General features: G+C 40.1%; 1 protein-coding gene across 1 annotated transcript in view; it reads right to left on the bottom strand.

The window, feature by feature from the left end:
- PRKDC (protein kinase, DNA-activated, catalytic subunit) overlaps positions 1–21176 on the bottom strand; it is an 82075-nt gene that overhangs the window by 16136 nt on the left and 44763 nt on the right. The window contains exons 52-71 of the mRNA XM_072330288.1: positions 20769–20880; positions 19231–19355; positions 18988–19137; positions 18376–18549; positions 17435–17533; positions 16440–16650; positions 15556–15745; positions 14998–15213; positions 14655–14767; positions 12568–12699; positions 11176–11355; positions 7782–7990; positions 7239–7377; positions 6318–6506; positions 5602–5826; positions 4869–4977; positions 4082–4196; positions 2082–2271; positions 1039–1213; positions 766–956 (exon numbers count right to left, since the gene is read on the bottom strand). Of these exons, the coding sequence (XP_072186389.1) occupies positions 766–956; positions 1039–1213; positions 2082–2271; positions 4082–4196; positions 4869–4977; positions 5602–5826; positions 6318–6506; positions 7239–7377; positions 7782–7990; positions 11176–11355; positions 12568–12699; positions 14655–14767; positions 14998–15213; positions 15556–15745; positions 16440–16650; positions 17435–17533; positions 18376–18549; positions 18988–19137; positions 19231–19355; positions 20769–20880 (3244 nt within the window). The remainder of the gene's footprint in view (positions 1–765; positions 957–1038; positions 1214–2081; positions 2272–4081; positions 4197–4868; positions 4978–5601; positions 5827–6317; positions 6507–7238; positions 7378–7781; positions 7991–11175; positions 11356–12567; positions 12700–14654; positions 14768–14997; positions 15214–15555; positions 15746–16439; positions 16651–17434; positions 17534–18375; positions 18550–18987; positions 19138–19230; positions 19356–20768; positions 20881–21176) is intronic.

Raw genomic sequence — 21176 nt, 5'->3', positions numbered from 1 at the left:
CACAAATGAATGTTTTAAATCAAACGCGCACATCCTCACGTTGCCAGCAAGCATAATAACCTCGGGCACTGCAGCCATTAAATAATATATCAAATAGGTGGAGAACGAGTGGGAACAACTGAAAAACGCCATGTCTGAAATAAAGCAGTTTGCTTTTTAGGTGGGGAGAGGGATGCTACCAGGTCTGTGCTAGAGCACAGTACGACCTGAGATGCAGCACAGTGCATCACTGTGATGATCTTCAAATGTGCGCTTTTCCAACAGAAGCAAAGAAGACTGGCACATGTTCTGTTTCAAAATCAAAACCCTCCTCCCTTTATCACTAGAACTACTCAGATAAAGTAAGCATAGCAGCATTGTTATCAGTATTATAAAGATCTCTTTAGGAGATAAGATAGTCTGACAACAAGAAGCAGCTCAGAAATACCCAGCAGAACTAGAAGTATTCATGAGTTTCGTGTTCTCATCTTTCTCCTACCACTGTCACATGGGTACACACAATGTCTTTCTCCTCCAAACAAAATACAGGAATGGAGAAATGCAAGAACGTTCTCCCAGCTGAAATGGCTGCAGTGATGCAGAACACTAAGAGAGCAGCCAGAACAGCAGCCACAGACTGCTCCCACCTCCGCAGCTGCTATTCCTGCAGATATCGGTGCTAACAGCAGGGTTTGATATTCCCTATATCTATCCATATCCTTCCCTACATAGCAATACTACATTGAAACACCAAAAATCTTCCCTCCCTGCCCTCTTTTTTTTTACCTTCTCAGGACTCGCAGAACTTTCTCCTGACAGTTCCAATATTTTTCCAGCTTTTTCTTCCTCTATTTGCTCAAAGCATTTTGGATCCTGACTAAGAGCATCAGCCATGATGTGGTACGTAGTACCCAGCAGAAGATTCTGGTTTCGGAAGGCCATTATGTTCTCTTTAAGGTAGTCTGACTTGGTATCTTCTGTTGGAATTCAAAAACAAAGTCAGCAATTTGATGACAAAGCAACTTTGTGCAATAAACCAAGCAAAGCAAAGAGGGTTACCGAGCAGGGAGATGGTTTTTAACACAGAGAGAACTCGTTCAGGACAACTCTGGCTCCGGCTGCAGCTATGCACTAAGCGGCAATAGGCGTAGTTCCACCTCACCAGCCAGTCCTCCCTCGTTCTGGCCTCTCTGCGCAGGTCCTTCAGAAGCTTCCTGGCAACGGAGAAGCTGTTCTGTATTCGGATTAAGACAGAATTTTCAGTTAACACGTCTGAAAAGAAAATCTTCCTGCAATCAGATTAAGAGATGGGAGAATTTCATTAAAATAAGCAAAGCTGTGGTAAGATGTGGTAGATGTTCCATCCCTGGAGACTTTCAAGGCAAGGCTGGATAAGTCCCTGGGCAACTTGATTTAGTTGTGGAGCTCCTTTACACTGTAAAACAGCTGGATTAGATGGCCCTCAGAGGTCCCCTCTGACTCTAAAGATTCCATGATTTCTGCAGGATCTCTGAAGACCAGGGAGACTTGGACTTCAATATTACTGGTCTCATCTCCAGCTTGAAATGCCAAAGTAATTGTAAGAGTCAGATCCAAACCTAAATTTCCAGGTTGGTCAGCTTTAGCTTTTTATATACATGCTAACCCCAATACCCAATCACAACATCAATGAAAACCACGATGAAAATAAATCCCAAATGTTTTGCCATTCTTGATATTCTTGATTGAAATGAATGGTACTGATTCAATCTGAATTTGGTTTGTGTTCTTGTATAGAAGGGATCGTTTGTAAATAAGAGAGCATACTGTTTGGCAACAAGCATCCTATCCATTAATGACTGAAGATACTTTATCTGCACTTCAGCATCAGAAACCATCTGTGGATCAAAGGGGCCTTCAGGCACATTTCCAATAATGACAAATTATCATCAAACTGTTAATTAACATTTATCTGTTGTTTTCCTCTCTCTAAAGAGATGAATTTCTTGAGCTTTCAAAATGACCTGGACAGCAGGATCAAGCAGAGACAAGCAATGTAGACTTAGGAGGTTTTCATCTCATGTTTTCTCACAAAAGTAAAAGCTAGCAGACAGTACAGTCACCTGTTTCCTGGCACTTTCTATCATCTTCAGTTTCATGTTAAATTTGCAGCTTCTAATCATTGAGTGAATGTCTTCATCCTGTTGGTCTACTTCCATTTGGTCTCCAACACCGCTTTCTTCATCCACCTCCATACTAACACTGGGCTGATCGCAGAGAAATTTCTCTTGAAGCTTGTCAAGAAAGAAACACCTGCACAATGACAAGAGTACAAATCATTGGCATTCAGGTAAGGGAAAATATACCCAAAAGCATTAAACTGTGACAGTAAGAAAAAAAGAAGCTAAGAAGGAATGGCAAATTATAGCGATCACATTTAGTAAAGGATAAATGTACTCCACAAAGAGTCTCAAAGTAACAACCAGGGACAGGTTGACCCTGAGAACATTCCAGGATCTTTAATCGATGAGATTAAGTATTAAAAAAGATTTGTAATAGAGTGGGATTTTTTGTTGGTTTGTTCTTTTAAGCACAACTACAACCCCCAGATTCGCCCAGCCGTAACTCCAGTTCCAACTCAACATTAGTGTGCCAGGATGTGTTTTTATGCAAAGCTGCAATTCAGTATATACAAGGTTGAGGCATGTAAAGAAGGCACTTTAAAATCTGCACTGCAGAAAAAAGACTAGTGACCGTACTCAGCTTCTGAGAACAGAATTGCCACGAACCAGTGCTAACTCCTTTTTATTCCACAATTAATCCAATCTAACTCGATAGCATCTCTCATCAGGTAGACTTGTTACTGCAGGAGAAAAACCACAGAATCACAAGAATTGGAAAAGACCTCTAAGATAATCCAGTCCAACCACCCACCTACCACCACCATTTCCCCACTAACTCATGTCTCTCAGTACCACATCTACACATTCTTCCATCACCTCCAGGGACGGTGACTCCACCACCTCCCTGGGCAGCCTGTGCCACTGCCCAACCACTCCTTCTGAGCAGAAATGTTTCTTAATATCCAACCTGATCCTCCTCTGGAGCAACTTTAGGCCATTCTCTCTCATCCAGTCACTACTGGAGTCAGGAGCAAGCCTTGGCACTGAATAAAGGCACATCTTTTCTAACTAATTTGTGACCAAGTTTTTCTAACAGCACATAGAACTATTTAAGACACTGGCAACCATGCAGAGCATAAACGTTTTGAGACTTGATGAAGCAGTACACTACAGCATGTATTCTTCTTACCATTTAACTAAAGTAAGCTCTTACTATATCCACGCTTTGCTGACACAGAGACGGTAAGTTATGGTGCCCAGAGGGTATCAGAAGAGCTGTTAAATAAGCTGTCCCCACAGACACTGAAAAACTAAATCTGCACAGGAAGACTGGGTTGGGATGGAGATGAATACCAGGGAGAGAACAGAAAACGTTCAGATTTGAAAACACATTCCGGTTTCTTTGGAGCTAATCCAAAACAGCCCCTAGAGAACCTTTGTTCTTTCTAGCATCAGTTGTGCAGCAGATCACTGCTCCAATCACGGCAGTGGTCATTAACTCTCCTACAAACATCAGAAATATGCAGTGTGACAGGGCTCCATTTCTCTTGCACACTCCCTAACTCTGACACTGACCACGAAGAATAAAAGCATTTTTATCCATAATGGATGGGCCCTTTGGGTGGTGGTTTACTGAGCTAAATACAGCTAACCTACTCAGCTCCATACGGGTGTGTTCAAGGGCTGCTGAAGTGAGACAGCTTGACTTCTCATCAGCATTTTTGCACAGTGTATGTAGCTGCTGATGCAAAAAGATGCCTAAAGTAACACTTGTTTCCCCATCAAAACATTGTTTATCCTCCATCTGCTTCTGAAACTCCTTTTCACTACAAGTTAGTCCTACAAAAAGCAAACCATTATAAAGCTCTTCAGATCACTTAAAAGGAAAGGAATACACTGGATCTGTGACACCCTCTACATCAACAAGCGGTGGTAGAAAAAGCATCTCTCGGAAGTCAGCAGGCACACAGAATTAAAGCTCACTGAAAATCTCATCTTACCGATTTGTAATGATATCATCCCAGATGTTCATGGGATCCATTTTAGCATCTGGATATCTGCTTGTCCAAGTTCCGAGAAGTCTCTTTAGGGATTTAGACCGTGAAGCTAAGTTACCTAGAAATCAACATGCAATACTTTAAAAGTATCTAGATTCAAACAGCATGAAAAAGGCCTAAACCTAAACAAAATGTAATATTCAACCCCCAAAAGCGCACTTTCATTTCTGAATTTGCATTAAATGTGTTATTTCATGCTGGTATTTCTGGTAATTCCTGAAGCACAGCAGATTCAACACTGACATCAAGGACAACTGTCACTGCAAATCGCCAGCGGTAGCTACCTTCCATATGGAAGTATGCTGGAATAGAGAGGAACTGCTTGGTAACTTTAATATATAATTATATTCATATACATGAATTTATATTTAATGCCAACCACAGTAGCTATAAATGACATATTTGATCCATCTTTTATCCCTGCTAACCACTTTGCTACAGAAGTAACCCCTACAAAAACCTTAGTTCGTTACTTCCTCATTTAAAGGGATACTTTTATTACAACAGCTAGGCTAATAAAGCCTTGCAGAAGAACACTGAATTGCCTTGAAGCCTATCTTAGACAACTACAGTAGTTCTTACTGTCAAGACAACAGTATGAAGCAATTCCAGACCCCTGCTCCCTCAAACCAGAGTTCAGTCCTCGGAGCGTGGAAACAAATGATGAGTTCAGAAAATCAGAACTATTCAATACAACGGAAACAAAATAAACTTAAAAATATATATTTACTTGTTTTGGTCATAAAATTGATGAAATCCTGTATTTCTGTCAAAGCTTGCACAGACTGCAGCTTGCTCAATCGACTTTGATATAACAAAGTATCAATACTGGAATAGCTCTGAAAGGCAAAGGAGAAGATAAGAGATTTCATGCACAGAATTTACAACAGTGTCTATTGAATGCTCTGCAAACTATTCATCTTATGCTACTACTGAACATGCTCTACAATCAACGTCTTTTGTGAGTTATTTAATAGACGTGTAACCTGACAAGAAGTCTGCTTTTAACAAGTATAGAAGCATATTCTAGCTGCACTCTCTGTCCCCTGCGTTAGGACAGTCCCACAGTCTAATCAAACCTTGCTAACAGACCGGAGTTGTAACCTCCCAATTTCATACTCCAGCTTTCAGATTGTCCTGGGATCAACATCAGCTTCTGAAAAGATGAATTAAGTAAAACTGCCGTTTCTCTGCACAATTACTTTGAAAAACTTCTAATAGATGAACTCAGCAGAATAAAGCAAATGAGAACAGCGGAGGATGCATTCCGCTGTCTGGCTCAATTCTCAATATTGCAAGCAGCAAACTCAAAGCAAATTTGGTCTTACGATTGGAAAGCACCAAGATCTCACTGCACTTGGGCATTTTTTTTTCTTGAGAGTACAATCTAGCAGCAGCAACAAGTTTTACTGTTCCTTAAGGTTATACAGACAAATCACATCAAGAGTAGCAGTGATTCTTACCTGCATGAAGATCTGCATGCCGTTGCCAATGTAATATTTGGCTCTGTCAAAATCATCTTGCAGGATGTAAAGGAGGCTAAGCTCTTGGCTGTAATGCATTTCTATCAGAGCTTTCTTCTGTTCTGTCTTCATTGCCTCATCAATGAAAGTCAGCAAAGTCTGGTCATTTTCCCCGTTGAGCAGTAGCTTCAACTTACTGCGTATTACATAGGGCAGATACGTCTCCTGGAAGGTGAAAATGTAGGCTTTATTTCTAGGCATTGAATATTAGATGATCAACTTTTTCTTGTCTGTGGCAGGTAAAATATACGATAACATTTTCAGCTGTTTTCTTAAATTCCATGAAAATACATCTCAATTTGCTAACAGATTGCAGCCTTTTCTGAGGCTCAGGAAGTATTCCGCAAACTTTGCGAGTCTCAGAATCAGCGATCTGTTAACACTCAAGATGTGCAATAGAAGAAGTAATACAGGTAGTGTCACAGTAGCAGTGGCAGTTAAACCTGGCGCTGTGCGATCAGCCATAGACTCTAGGTTGAAATTAAACATCCTAAAAACAGCAGAAGTAACTGCTTCCAGTATTTAGCATCAGCATCTCTGCAGACTTCCATAACTAAAGTAACCCAGACTACACAACTGAATTCCAACCACAGTCACATTACCGTAGAACATCCGCGCAGACATAATCATGCGATATTAAAACAATTTGTAAACACCTGATAAAATGGATCGTTCCATGTTTTGTTCAGGTCTGGAGGTTTACCACTGTCAATATTAACGGTAGCACAATACTCCAGAGACTTCCATTCTGTGAGGTGGTCATAGCATTCCAGAGATGCAAGTTCCCAGAAGTCTTTCTCTGCTTCAGTTGGCTCCCCGTCTTCCCAGTCTTCTTTGGAGAGCGCCTATAGGGAATCAATTTAAGGGAAAGGAAGGTTCCTTCTTCATTTGTACCCACAGTAACTGAGATCTGCCATGAACACGGGCAGTTTGCTCTCAGAGATGTAGCACGCTCATAGAGTTTTACTTGTCTGCTTAGGTAAGAATCATAGAATGGCTTGGATTGGAAGGGACCTTAAGGATCATCAAGATCCAACCCCTGTGCCACAGAGGCAGGGCCGTCAACATCCACATGTAATACTAGACCAGGCTGCCCAGGGCCCCATCCAAGCTGGCCCTGAACACCTCCAGGGATGGGGCATCCACAACCTCTCTGGGCAGCCTGTTCCAGCACCTCACCACTCTTGTAGTAAAGAGCTTTCCCCTGACATCCAACCTAAACCTAAACCTTCCTCCTTCAACTTAAAACCACTTCCCCTTGTCCTGCCATTATCTACCCTTTCAAAGAGTTGACTCCCCTCCTGTTTGTAGGCTCCTTTTAGGTACTGGAAGGCTGCAACGAGGTAAGGACAGATACGAAGCTTTGTAACAATCCGTTAAAGGGCAGCATGCTTTCTGCTCTGTTGTGACTGCTTGTGGCATCTGTTCCCACGTCATTACAGACTTAACCATCAATCAAACAAAACACAAGGACATTTTGAACAATATGCTCATTGTCAAAATGTTCAGTTTTGGCTTCTTAGTTTTAAGCCACGAGAAAGACTTAGGAAACAAAAACATTCCTGTTGTCATTTTACCTCGTCGTAACATTTAGCAGCTTCAGCATAATCACTCCTTGCTTCTGCCAGCAATGCTTGCCGTGTAACGTCCTTAGTCCCAATCTTACCACTGAAAATACCACGAAGGACATCATAATCTCCCAGAGACCGGTAAAGCCTACCAATAGGGAGAAGGGAAACCTCCATTCAATCAGCAATAACATTACTTTTTAAAAAATATTACAAGTCAGCATCATATTTCTTTCATCAAATCATATAAATTTATATCATATGCAATAAACACATCCATAAGTAGACAAACTTCATCTTGTAGGGGTATACCTGAACACTGGAAACTCCTGCAATTGCAAGATAGGATATTGTGTTGTTTTTGTTTTTAGGGGTGCACATCTGTTAAGTCTAACTGCTCTAACAAAGACAGTAATTAACTGACGCGAAATTAAAAGCACATTCAATTCTAACAAAGGGAAAAGACTAAGAAGAAATCCCAGGAGCTACAACGATGCAGCTCTTCACAAGGCAGACCTGACCAGGAATAATTTATCACAAGCAAGAATTTACTTAGCAAGCTCGAGCCATTTGACGACATCTGGGGGGAGCTCTGTCCTGCCGCGCATCCGCTTTGACGGGGGCTCCTCTGCAGGGGACAGCGCCATCAGGGCGTGCTCCAGAAGAAGGATGCCTACGGGCTGCTGTAGGCTTGCAAGGCAGCTCGTGCTCACGTTAGCTGAATCCAACTCCAGCAGCTCTCTGTGCTTGTAACTTATCTCCTGTAAGACAAAACAAGTTGTCTACCTGGTCTAATTCATACTGTATCGATGCTGATAGCTACCTTTCACAGACCAGCCATCTATCCCTTTCTTACACTGTGAGCTCTGAAAAGAGGCAGTAAATATTCCAGAAGCTCCCAACTCTGAAAAATAAATAACTAAATAAATGGGAGTGATTTTTTTTGCTGTGTTGCTGCTCTTAGGACAGTCCCTGAACTTCACCTGTCTCTCCAGTGTGAGGACTGAAGCTCCCTCACTAAAGGAAATTGGATGTAATGAGGAACAGTTGCTCTACACATACATTTCAAACTGCAACACGTGACAGATCTTCCAGACAATTCTCTAAACAGAAACACCTGAAAGTGGCAGAGAGGAGAGAAATGAACACATTCAGGGTCTGAATCTTCCTCTCTTTTTGCTGATAGTGCAATGCCTGCTATACAGCTGCTACCCTTCCACAGCATACTGCACAGAGCATTCTTGCTACCCACCAATGACTGATGAACCAAGACGAATGCTTCCTAGCCATACACATCCTATTTTAGCATCCTGAAGATTCTCATTAGACTCACTTATTGGTGCTCATCTGATCTGCCTGATTTAAAGACAGGATTTCTGAGACCTTTACCCTTTTGAAGATCAGTTCAACTACAGAATAAAACCCTTTTATAAGGATAAACCTTCCTGGCAACCTGAAGTTTCTTTGTAATACTTAAATCATTATTAATATCTTTGTCTGCATTGGCTATAAAGTAACAGATAAGTTTATTAGAGCCCCATATTTTTTTCTCCTAAAGCCCAAAGGAAAGTTGCAATAATACCTTAAAACTGGAAAAGCCTACAACCAGGAAGAACAGGCATTAAAACTTCCATTACAGAAACAGCACAGAAATGTAGGAGAAAAACAAATGCTCGATTCTTGCAAGATGGTACGTGTGAGAAAACAGAATGAAGAATCATTACAGAGAAACTGCAGCATGAGGCCGTGAGAACAACTCAGCTACACTGCTTTCGTAATGGTAACTGCCACAGAAATGCCAGAATATGAATCTGGCTTCAGCAAATTCATTACACGTTTTGCATTGCTGAGTCTCTTGCCAAAGAACAGCTTTTTGTAGCTTCCTGTGTTACAGACCATGTGGATCCCAATGAGGGGCCTGCATATGCTTCAAATGCTATTCGGGCAATTTCAACTACACGCCTCAGACATTCCTACGTAAGACACATATATACCACAGATATCCCTCCTCTGCCAGCTCTTAGGGGTTATATCAGGGACACAATGCCAACTACAGTCCAGAAAAAAAAAGCAAGAATAGCTGTGTTTAGGTAAGACTAAAAGCCCCTTATCAAGTATGCACAGGAAAAGTGCAAGAACTGTGCAAATATCAGAGTGTATCTGGAGAATACCCTCAAAATTTACAGACATCATCCCACATCAAAGGAGGGGACTGCACCGCCGCTTATCTTCTACAAGCAGACAGAACATTCTTTGCTTCACACAGAGCTTTCTGACTCTTTTTCTGCACCATATGTTCAAGATAAGGAGGAATGACACCCAAGTCAGCCTGATGGCTGAAGTATTTATATACAATTATATGTCCTTCAGATGCTAGGTATTTCTACAGAGTCCATATAAACTTATGGCATGGGTTTAGGCTCTTTCTCGGTATTTCAGCTGTTCTTTAATTTCTCCTAAAGCCTGACCCCAGAGCTCCATAGGCAACTCTAAGATTATCCCTGAAGATGGAAACAGCTCCTGTTATCATCAAGTTACTCTTCTGATGGGATTTTAATCTGACCAAGAAGTCCAAAAAGTGAATCAGCCACAAGGGAGTCACAGTGAAGCAGGCAGCCTTTTTGACACAAGCCAACATTATGCTGCATGTATACAGGAAGCAGAAACTTTGCTTCCAACTGGCCAAGCCAACTAAAGTGGCAACCTCCACACCATGTGCTCACTCTTTCTTCCTTTCCCAGCCCTCTCTCCTAAACAATATCAACTTTGTTCCACATTTGGAGAAAGACTTCCTCTCACAGTTATGCAGGATGCTCAAATACACAAGCTGAGCCTTGCCTTTGTGCTGCCATTCCTTTTTGATTCAGCAGGGATGACTATGAGATGCTCTTGGCACTGTTACGAAGTTCTCATTTTTGACTGATAACTTACCTATTTTTTGAATTTTGATTTTCCACCTATTCAGGTAAAAAACAGAGCCTCACACAAAAGCGTTTTTAATAAGAGCGTAATAAGAGAGCACAGTTCTACACAAATAATGGGAACGAGGGAATATGGCAAAAGGGAATATTAACAGATAGCTATTGTGCGATGCTGGCTCAAAAAATACCAAGACAGCCCAGAAATATCCCCACAGAATTTGACCTTTTATGCAGCTGCACAGAAGAAAGTAAACAACAAATTACACTTTCTCAGATGTGTAAATACAAGTACTTAGGAAGCAGTTTGCCACTATTTGAAAAGCTAGTCTGAACTAGATATTCCTCCTGTAGTATGAAAGACATCTAATGTCAGAGTATTTAGATTTCCATAACAGAAAGAGGAAAGTACTATTTTACACTCAAAACCAAAAAGATTGATAGATACAGCACTAAGATCAACACAGATGACACAAAACATTAAATGCAGCAGCAGTTGTTATGTAACAGCACTTGGACAAGCTTTTTTAAGCTCTAAAACTTGGGGTAGAATACAAAGTTCACAAATTATTCCAAGCCACCATATTCTCATAGCATCAGAAGCACAAAAGTACACAGAATCAAAGCAGAAAGGTGTGAGTTTACTTTGCAGTGATGGAGCTGTGGTGCACCCACTCAGTCTTTGGCAGAAACAAGTCCTTCTCTTATTAGTGAAAACTGCTGGAAAGCTACCTTAGAAGACCTAATTGAAAAGGCTGCTGAAAATTAAGCAAGAGATGCTAAAAACAATCCAATCTGACGGCTACTGCTACCCTCAAGATATAAAGTATTCCTCAATAAAGCACTTCCTAGAAACAGAAATATTAGCACCACAACATCTACATAACCATGTCAGTTTATCCTCACAGTTGAAGAAGGGGTAAAGTACACCTTGGCCCAGATTTCAGTAACACCTACCACTGGTTTTGCCACACACTGAGACAGAGATCTTACATTGCATTACATTCATGACATAGACTCAGATTTACCTGGATGCATGCAATGAATGGTGAGAAGTAAGAAACGCTTGTACTAAGGAAATGATTGAAGTCCTTCAGCAGCTTCTGGATGATGACTTTTTTCTCCGAGGGCATTTTAGATTTTTTCAACTCATGAAAAATTCCACCAAACAAACTGCTGAAAAGTTGCTTGGCAAATGTTGGATCTCTCTGTAAATCACAGGAAAAGCAATACAGTCACTGCACTTTGCTGGACACAGTAGGGTAATAATTAAATTAAGAAATAGGAACCATCCTGTAGTCTCGATCTTACATAGATAATGTTTGGGAGTGGAAAAATTGCTCTGGTGTGCCCAGCATCCAAACTGGCAATTATTTCAGGCTTTCTGTACAACAAATTCAAACTCTATCTTAATTCTTCTCCATAAACTGGAAGACATTGTAGGTTTTGTGCCAGAGTGTTGATGGTCAGGGCAGAATTTACAGTTTTCACATATTCACAATCCCTGCTACATGAATAATACATTCAATATCATCTTATGGCCAGTGGAGTGGGCTTCAGGAAAAATAAACCAAAAAATCCATAAGATCATAGAATCATAGAATCACCAAGGTTGGAAAAGACCTAAAAGATCATCCAGTCCAACCATTCAATGTGTGAGAAAATCCAGCCCCAAACATTGGAGGAACTAGTGGAGAGAGAGAGATACATGCACATAGATGGTGCCAACAGAGATTTAAAGGCATTTCCTCTACCTAGAAACACACTTGCAACCCATACACTGGTCTACCACAGGACTGGAATCTGGTCTAACTCTTGATCTAATGTCCATATAACTCATGACTGCACTGCTTCCCCCCTTCACACAGAAATAAGAGACCATCAGAAGAAATTAAATACAGAGATAATCAGGAATACTGTGACTTCCCAAACATTGCAAAATGTAAGTTCAGCATATACTTTCTGCTCCTCCCAGAAAAGAAAAGGAATATTGTATCATCTTTACTGACTCATCTAAGTCGAGTCCATCCACAAAACTCCACCTGTACTTTTACCACCGCACTGCAGCCATGTGAAAGAACAAAAATGACAATTTGTCATTATACAGTGAGATGTCCCTTCTCAATAATGTCTCTAAACCCACCATTCGTTTCTCAAGCCCAGGAACTCAGAGGCAACATCAGTTGATATCTTAGATCCTCTTTGTTCAACTGCTCAGGTGAGGCAACCTGCAAGGCATCTCCTCTCATCACTGACCAGCCTAGGGGCAGGAGAAACACTGTCCCTCAAAACAGGCTCCTTGAAAGCACATCATGGTGGCTGACAACAGAACAACGACTTTGAAGGTAGCTGCTCAACTGCACTTCATTGCTCCTACCAAAACACAAAGTACCAAAATGGCATTCGAAAAGCAGACAGACCTGGGCCAGGCCCTGTAGAGGGGCAATGAGGCTGCAGTGTTCAATCTGGATGTCAGGAAGGTCTCCTACACGGTAACTTCTGTACAAAGTAACCTGGCCATCAGACTTCATCTTCAGCTCAGATTTCATCTCCTGAAATGCAATGCTCACGTTACAGAAAAAAGTCATATGAATTAGAAAGAGCTGTATCTGGACACAGCATCATAACCAAGAGTATTTTTGAAGTGTTTTATAAGCTCCTGCCACAATTATTAAACAAATTCTTTAAAGGTGAAATATGGTTAAATGCAAAATAATCTTAGTTAAGAACTCCAAAGCCTCTTCCACAGAGTTACTTTAGCCATTAACCTCTAATAATATTAATGTCCTGTAGTTCCTGCTTCCATAAACGTAATACCGAAGCGCTTATTTTATTTATATATTTTCTTTTTAACAGAGCATAATTACTATTGAAAGCCAGTGAGCTTTTACAGTGTAATGAATTACTGCCTGCCAGCTGAGTCACACCACGCAATTAAATGAAGGCTCTCAGAGCCTGGCCAAACATGAGCAAAGTAACATGAGGTTGCTAAAGTGACTGTTTTATTTCACACAGTGGGATAGGAAGGGAAAGGAGGGAGAATGACTGGAAGAACAGCTTCCTCATAAAACTTAAACCAAACTGTAATTAAACTGTTATAAACTAGTGGTTAAAAAGCTGTCACGCCTGTTGCTGAGGCTTGAAGAAATACAATTAAATTAAATAGGAATTACTAACACATACATATAAAACCCATCTTTCTTTTTTTTTTTTCCTCTTTCCATAGCATGAACAGGCTATAAAAGAAACGAGCAGTGATTTTAGAGCCTGGAACTTTACCTGTAACTCCTGCCTTTACCAGTTAAACCAGCAGACTGTGGATGGACGCATACATTGACACAATGGAAGAGGGAAAGAAAAGAAAGCTTGGCTATTTTTAATTCTTTTTGCAGCCTGAAAGGGATGATTTTCAAAAAACTTCTAAGAGAAATATCCTGAGAGAAAAACCAGAGCTTTGCTAAAGCCATCTCCAAATACTTTCTTGCTCAGGATCTCCTTTTTTCCTGTTGACCTATCAGGTATGGCACTAACAGAACGCACCGAGATCCATATGTGTTTGGGTGCAATAGATCTCTTGGAAAGTGTAAGGGGTCTTGGCTACGTTTATGTTCTCCAGTCTTCTGGTGTGGAACAGCAGATTTTTTTCATTTGTTTTTGGACTGTCATAGTGAACATCGTTTTTTCTTTACGGGTTCTTTCCCTTGCAGAGTAGGAGGAAATGGGAACTTTGGTCTACAAGTAAACAAACTGACAAAAATAGGTGTTTGTGTGGTACTTCCAGACACAGGTTCAACTTACACAGCTGTCTGCAGCTGCAAAGAATTACAAGTATGTCTCAAAAACTAACTCTCAGTCCTGGGTAACTTTGCTCTTGTTAACCTGCTGTGATTTTTGGATGATAATACACGCTATTTTCATCACATGAACCTTTGATAAACTGCTACAGAGTCTATTTAAACTAATCATGAATAGGTAATAACCAAGAAACCCATACAGTAACAAGATTTAATAAATACTCAGTAAATATTTATTACTTACTGAGCTTCCTTCAGATTAAAAGTCCTCAACAGTTCACATTAACCCATTGGCTGTATCACATTTTTGAGTTTACCTTCAGGCAATGGATAGGTTACTCCGACTACTTCAGTGGAGTATTCTTACTCCATAGTTACTAGTTTTTGGGATGACATCCTTAGAGGGTTGGGATACTAGGATACTGGGAACATCTCTCTTTGCAACTAGGGATTCCATCACATAAAATCACTTTGTGCACACTGAGGGGAAGAACAGAAATGTTATCTAGCTCTATTCTTCCTCCTGTCAAGTATTATCATATATATCTAAGCACAAAAATAGGACAATTGTCAAATAAAACCTCTTAAAGCTCTTACAGTAATAACCAGTACCTTACACCTACCCTTTCTTCATACAATTACTTCTAGAGATAAAGAACAAAACTGCAGAAGGTACCAAGAGTCAAGGTTTTAAATTAACTTAAATGACAAACCTTTTCTCTTTTCTGTTCAGCCACACCTTTTCTAGCATAAATCAGACTGACTTTCTCTTGGTCCTTCAAGAAACGCCTCCGCAGTCTTAAAATTTCTGCTCGTTCATCTATACCTAGGCATAAAATGGAACATCATTTAAGGATTCAGCTCTTTTGTCTCACAACACGCAGTTTCAGTGCAATCCTAGTTTTCTGCCATCCTTTGTGCAGTTATCAGCACACACTCCTGGAAACCAGGCCTGTAAAATCCAACTTCAGATAGAAAGGCAAAAGACTGTCAGCCAAATAACTGGCAAAGACAGCTAGAGTGTAATGTAGAAATTGCACTGTAAGGCCCACACACCTTTAGTTTTGCTGTCCACTTTATCTCCAGGTAAACTCAGCCTTTTTTTCCCAAAGTCTGGCCCCACAGGTTTACAGGCTGCCTGTTTAAATTTTTCACTCCGCTTCTTAACTAACAGCATGGATGAAGACAATGACTCGGCAGAAGAAGGAACTGTATACTCTGCCAAAGTGTCAATGCTGTTTCCAGTCAGCCAATTGAAAGAACTTCTACCACCTGTAAAGAAAAAAATAGTGGAAGAGTAACACACCAGCATCACCCAAATGTAAACTTCTATGAAGCACATCAATTCTCTCCCCTAAAATGTAATTCCCAGTGCTCCTAAGCAGAACAGATTGCAAGAAACACTTTTACATTAGGCAGAACATTAAAAGTGTATCAGACCAATAAAAATGTGAATAAATCTTTTTTTCATTAAAAAAATAAAAGCTCTTGAAAACTAAGTATTAAGGGCATTTACACTTCTGCATTAAAAATTCACATGCAACAGGAATGAAAGGAATGGAATCATTCTTAAAGTAAACAACAAAATTTCAGAGGCCCCAAGTTTGGACTTACTGATGTTCTGTGTAGGAGTAAATTCATACTGCCTTTGGGTAGCTCTCACTCGACCACCTATCGACCCAGAAATGGAAAGGGATCTTTCTTGTGATGAATTCCTGTTAGTAATCTGCGAAGCCTGAGTCTCCACAAACAAAGGCGTGAGCATGGTACTTCGGTAACGCCAACTGGAATCAATCACAAAGTCCTAAAAACATGCACAAAAATTAATAAGAATGTTAAGAGTGGAGGCTTTTTGCTTTTGAAAGACGGGATAGCAGAATGGAAGTACAGAATCTACAACATCATCCTAGAAGCGTAGGCAAAACTTGGGTATTAAAAAAAAACAAACAAACAAAAACACATAAACCCTCCCCATAGCTCAGCAAGAAAGCTTGCTGAAATTTGGACTGTGTATTGGTTGTTAATATACAGATGGTAGCAAATGTACAGAAGGAATAAGTAAAGGAAAACTCACCAGTGGTGGTGCCTTGGCTGAAGAAGCTGGGGCAGTCCTCACTGGTGAGCAATCTCCAAGAGATGCTGCCTCAGTGGGAGTCAGCCCTTAAATGAGGTCTCAGAGGGGATGGAGTCGAGCTCCACCCCTTCCGGGAGCACAGCTACATCACTCTCACCTGTGCTCCCACAGCTGACCCCATACTTGCCTCAGCTGATTAATCAGAGGTTCAGGCTGTGATTACCAATCTCCCATACAGACTGCTTAGCTCAAGACTGATTTATAAATTTACCATGCAAAACCTAGCACTGTTACAGGTGTTAACTATTAACTCCAAGAAATGCTCTCAGTAGTCTTCACTCTGCTCTTGTCAAAGCAGCAGCTACATGAGGGACTGGAATTTGTCACACAGTTGTGCACAGGCTAACACATTACTGCTGCTTACCTGAAATTTGCATTCAGATAGTGGGTGCTCAAATATTTTTCTGGAATAATCTGGGCTTTTGCTGGTCATTTCAAGCAGGAAATTTGTGATTAGACTCAAGTACTGCGTTTCAATCTTGGCAGAATATAAAGAACTCAACAACATCAGCATACGATCAGGAATATTTGCAGGTAATCTTGTCTCGTCGCTCCAAAAATTCCTAACAATTAATCTGCAACAATAAGAATAAGTAACTTAATTTCTTGTCTGCAAACAGAAAATGCAACATTACCAAAAAATCGTCAATTCTGAATAAAACTATAAGATAACAATATCAACAATTAAACCCTTCAAGCCATGGATCTTCCATTGAGTTACATGGACATGCACATTCATCTCCCATCATGCTCTGTGTCATTTAACCGATACTACAAAGGTTTGCTCAGAAAATATTTGTGTTGTTTTCCTCTCAAGAAGTGCTTAAAAAGAAAGTTAAAGACATTCAACATCCTCCAACACGGAATCTATTTGTGCAACTGTGTATAGCGAGGGCCTTGTACAGAAACCTTAGGACGTTAATGCAGAGTTAGGACCAACCCAGTGAAATTTACTGAAGAGTTCAGCAATTCACCATAATTCAATGTGAAGCTATGGGACACAACTGTATAAATTAACTCATTGCAAGGGAAAGGAAGTAGTATCATAGTATCATAGTATCGTGTGAGTTGGAAGGGACCTTAGAGATCATCGAGTCCAACTCCCGGGTTTCGAGCCCCCTGTGTAGCGAAGCGGCACTTCTACCCCTGCGCCACAGGGGGGGATTCGAACCCGGGCCCTCCGGTGCCGCAAGCAGCAGCTTATACCACTGCGCCACTGGGGGCACACAAAGTAGCATTATCTTGATGTCATACTTTTGTATTAAAATATCTTGAAACATCTAATTACTGAATCTCATAAACAAAGGAGAAGAAATTTAAGGACTTATTACTTCAGTCGTCATAACACTGTTTACTCACTGCAGTTCAGCATTCTCATCAATCAGTCCCTGAAGGAGGATTTCTTTTGCCAGTCCGAGCACTTCCTGAGAATCACCATCTGCCTTGCTTTCTGGATCACTGACATTAGGAGAAAAATGTCTCTTAGTGACTTCTCTCAAACAACTCATTAAAGAGAAAGCAAACAAAAGGATAAGAATGGTGAAGAAAAAGGAGGAACTGCCTTTATTAATAAAAAAAAAGTCTCAACTTGGCATGACAATGCTTTTTTCATAAGATGAGGTCTTCGTTCCCAGAAGTGGTTTTAGAAAAGTAAAAAAAAAAAACCAAAAAGCTAAAAAATAGGTTGTTAGGTTTTTATTATAAAGACCCAGCAGAAGTAATGCTGAGTTAGGAAGGATGAAAAAGAAGAAAAGCAGTGGCATCTTTTCCCAAGTGACACTGTAGTGAAATTGCCTGCACGTTCTTCACCAGAATAGAACCCAACCAAGACAGAGGGTACAACAGCACACTCCTTCAAGAACAGTCATACACTGTTCCATAAGTCAAACAGAAAGAACATCCTCATATCACCAGATTGAAAAGGTCCAGATCGTGCCAAAGTGCCTTAATGCATCTCCTGTCTACAATCAAATTTCTATAGCATACGACTCTTACTACAGTTATAAACATTGCCAAAAGGGGAAAAATAATAATTTTTAAAAAAGCAAGAGCATCAGACTAAGACTTTTTACACCACTGTGCTGTGTTGCTGCAGCATTCTGGTTCTGGGCTGAAGTTCAGGTCCAAGTCTTTGTCCCTTACTTTAAATGAGGAATTAACATGAAAAAGGTCTGAGACAACCTACAGGTGCTATTTGTTTGAGAACTAGAAAATCCCACACAGAAGGACATGAAGATGGAAGACAGTGTTAACAAATGCTTTCAAACCACTGAAAGACAACAACTGCGGTGAATACATGCCTGTAATTATCATAAATCCACATCAGAATATCATACATGCGCTGTCGACATATTACAGAAGGGTGAGAAATGAACCCTGTCACTCCAGGAAGAAGCTCTTTAAGTTCTGATGGTTTCAATGTAGACAGCATCTTGTATATTATATCCAAACAAACCCTTTGCCTTTCATCATCCCTAAAGATGAGAAAGGGAGAGAAAACAGAAATTAAAGATTACCACCTTGTTCTTCATTGCTACGCAGAGAAGATCAGCTCAGATATTACCAATATCTGCTTTCATGTAAAGAGCTTCAGTAAATACTTTTGAGTTCAACCTAGAAGTAAGAATAAAACTGAAGCAATACATACTAAGGATGGAATTCATGCCCTAGTGAATAGGAGTTGATATTTCACCTTAATGCCATACAGGTGGGTTTTTTTGTTTCTCACATTGAGTTAACTATCTTATACTTAACACTCCGATTACCTTTGCTCAAACAATGAGAGCAAATAAGCAAAACCAAACATGACCTCCAAATGCATCTGGAGGTATAAACTTCTTGTGGCCACCACAGGCAAGGTTATCAAAAAGCTCAGACTACTTATTCACACTTACAACCATGTGACCACTTACCTGTGTTTCATGATCTGGATGAAATCTTTACTCTTTAACTGCAGATAGAGATCAGGTATTTCCTCTGCTCGGCACATAATTACTTCCAGACAGTAGTTTTTCATCACACCATGGAGTTTTGGTATCAAAAAGAACACTGCATTCATAAACCTTAACATGAACATAAGCCAATGAAGAAAAACAAGGTAGTTTCTATTATTCCTCTAGATCTACAATGTATTCACCACGTGAGTAATGACATACCTGTCAGCGAGAGGAGGAAAATTCTTAACAACTTTATTCAAGCATATTATAAATTTATCCTGCTGGGTGTTCTGATGATGTTTTAATTGTTTTATGACACAATCATAGACTGGATCTTCAAGTATCTGAGGATTAGAAAGACAGCATGACATGCATAGCCATAAAATCTATAACCACTTTAGCAACACACGGTATTACTGCTGTACTGTTTGCTTCTATTGCACTTTGCTAGGTAGGATTCACCTGCTTCAAATTGACCTTGCGGTGCTTCACAGCTGCCATACAGTGACGCCTGGCTGAAACACAACTGTTTCACAGTGCCCTTCTGAGCTTCCTTTGGTTCTGAACCAAAATCTAAACTCTGAAATACAAGCTTACGTTAATAGAAACTATTGATTATGGCAGATTCCCAACTAGTGAATGTAAGAAAAAGGCATTTTTACTGAAGACATTTAGGGAATGAAGCAGTAGGCTTTACTGAGCATCAAAGAAATTAGCTTCGAATAGGATAAAATATTTCAACCATCTTTGCTACTTTATGCAAAACACTGCTTTTAATAGAACTTGAAAAAACATGGGAGAGGAGGTTGTAGGAATTCAGTTTAGGAAATATGCTTTAGAAAGCATAAAAGAAAAAACAGAATGCAATTTAGTGGGGAATAATGCAGGAATATCCTGCAAGATTGAGTAATAATCCACCAAGCCAATAACTTGGCATTTCTGTAGTAGCAGCTGCAGAATGTTATTTAGGAGTTCACAAGCCTGGCAGCACTGTCTTTCCCCCCCCCCCCCCCCCCACATACATCCCAGTATATATCCATCATTAGCTCTTAGAGTATACGTTGCCTATTGTTTTTGAAAGTAGTCAGTGGACTTCTCTTGTGCAAAAATCTGCTTAATTTCTTTCTGAACCTGTTGATGCCACTTACCTCCAGAATCCCATGATAACTAACAGTTCTGTAAAGAGATACTTCTAGTATCTGTCTCAAATTGATTTCTATGAACATCAAGCAATATCCCTTAGTGCCAGTACTATAAAATTCAGTGAGTAATAGGTCTGCCTGCATTCATTTCATCCACCCTCTAGAAAATAAGTGGATCCGTTATCCATGAGAGCTCGATAAGCCCAAAATTAAATACAGTAGCCTTGAACCTTACATCAAAACTTGCCAGTTACTAAACATCCTCAGATACAGATGTTCAAAACGTAGCCCCAAACCTCCCAATTTTCAATTTTCTTTTTTAACCAAAAAACAAGAAAAACGAGAAACTCCAACACTTTAAAGTGTACACAACAGTGTTGCTGAATCGCAGGAGCAGAACAAAGCCCATTCACATCTAGCTACAAAACAGCAGGGCAGAAACTCAGCTCTTACTATGACCTAAAGCATTTTTCATCTTGAATTAGTTAACCTTTCAATCTGTTGGACAAAGGCTATTGAGTTCTAAAAACATTTATTTTTATAGCTGAGCTTAGCAGCCACATAAAAGATGTAAACATATTTAAGACAGTAATGGTCACACAATATGTTACTTACATTTTGTCTCTCAGCGATATATTGAAGAGCAAGTCCCAACACTTCTGCTGCAGCTGCATAAACTTCTTTATACCTTAATAAGCCCATATTGCTGATCAGAGCCTGAAAATACCTAGCACAAAAAGCAAATGTGTTACAAGCCACCACTCCAGCACTTGATTTCACACTGAAAAACTTTTGAGCTGCATAACAGCACAGTGACTACTTTTAGAAGAGATCAATATGACACAATACTGATTCCCACCTACAGTGTCTCAAATCCTTTTTTTGGCTGTTCCTGAATCTGTTAATTCCCATGAAACTGCAGTCATAGAATCACAAAATTACTCATGTTGGAAAAGACCTCGAAGATCATCAAGTCCAACCACAGCCTAACCATAGTACCCTAACTCTAATAACCCTCTGCTA

Source organism: Excalfactoria chinensis, chromosome 2 (genome assembly GCF_039878825.1).
Source record: "Excalfactoria chinensis isolate bCotChi1 chromosome 2, bCotChi1.hap2, whole genome shotgun sequence".
Taxonomy (NCBI): Eukaryota; Metazoa; Chordata; class Aves; order Galliformes; family Phasianidae; genus Excalfactoria; species Excalfactoria chinensis.
Note: the sequence above shows the minus strand (reverse complement) of the source record. Positions and strands in the feature narration are given on the sequence as shown.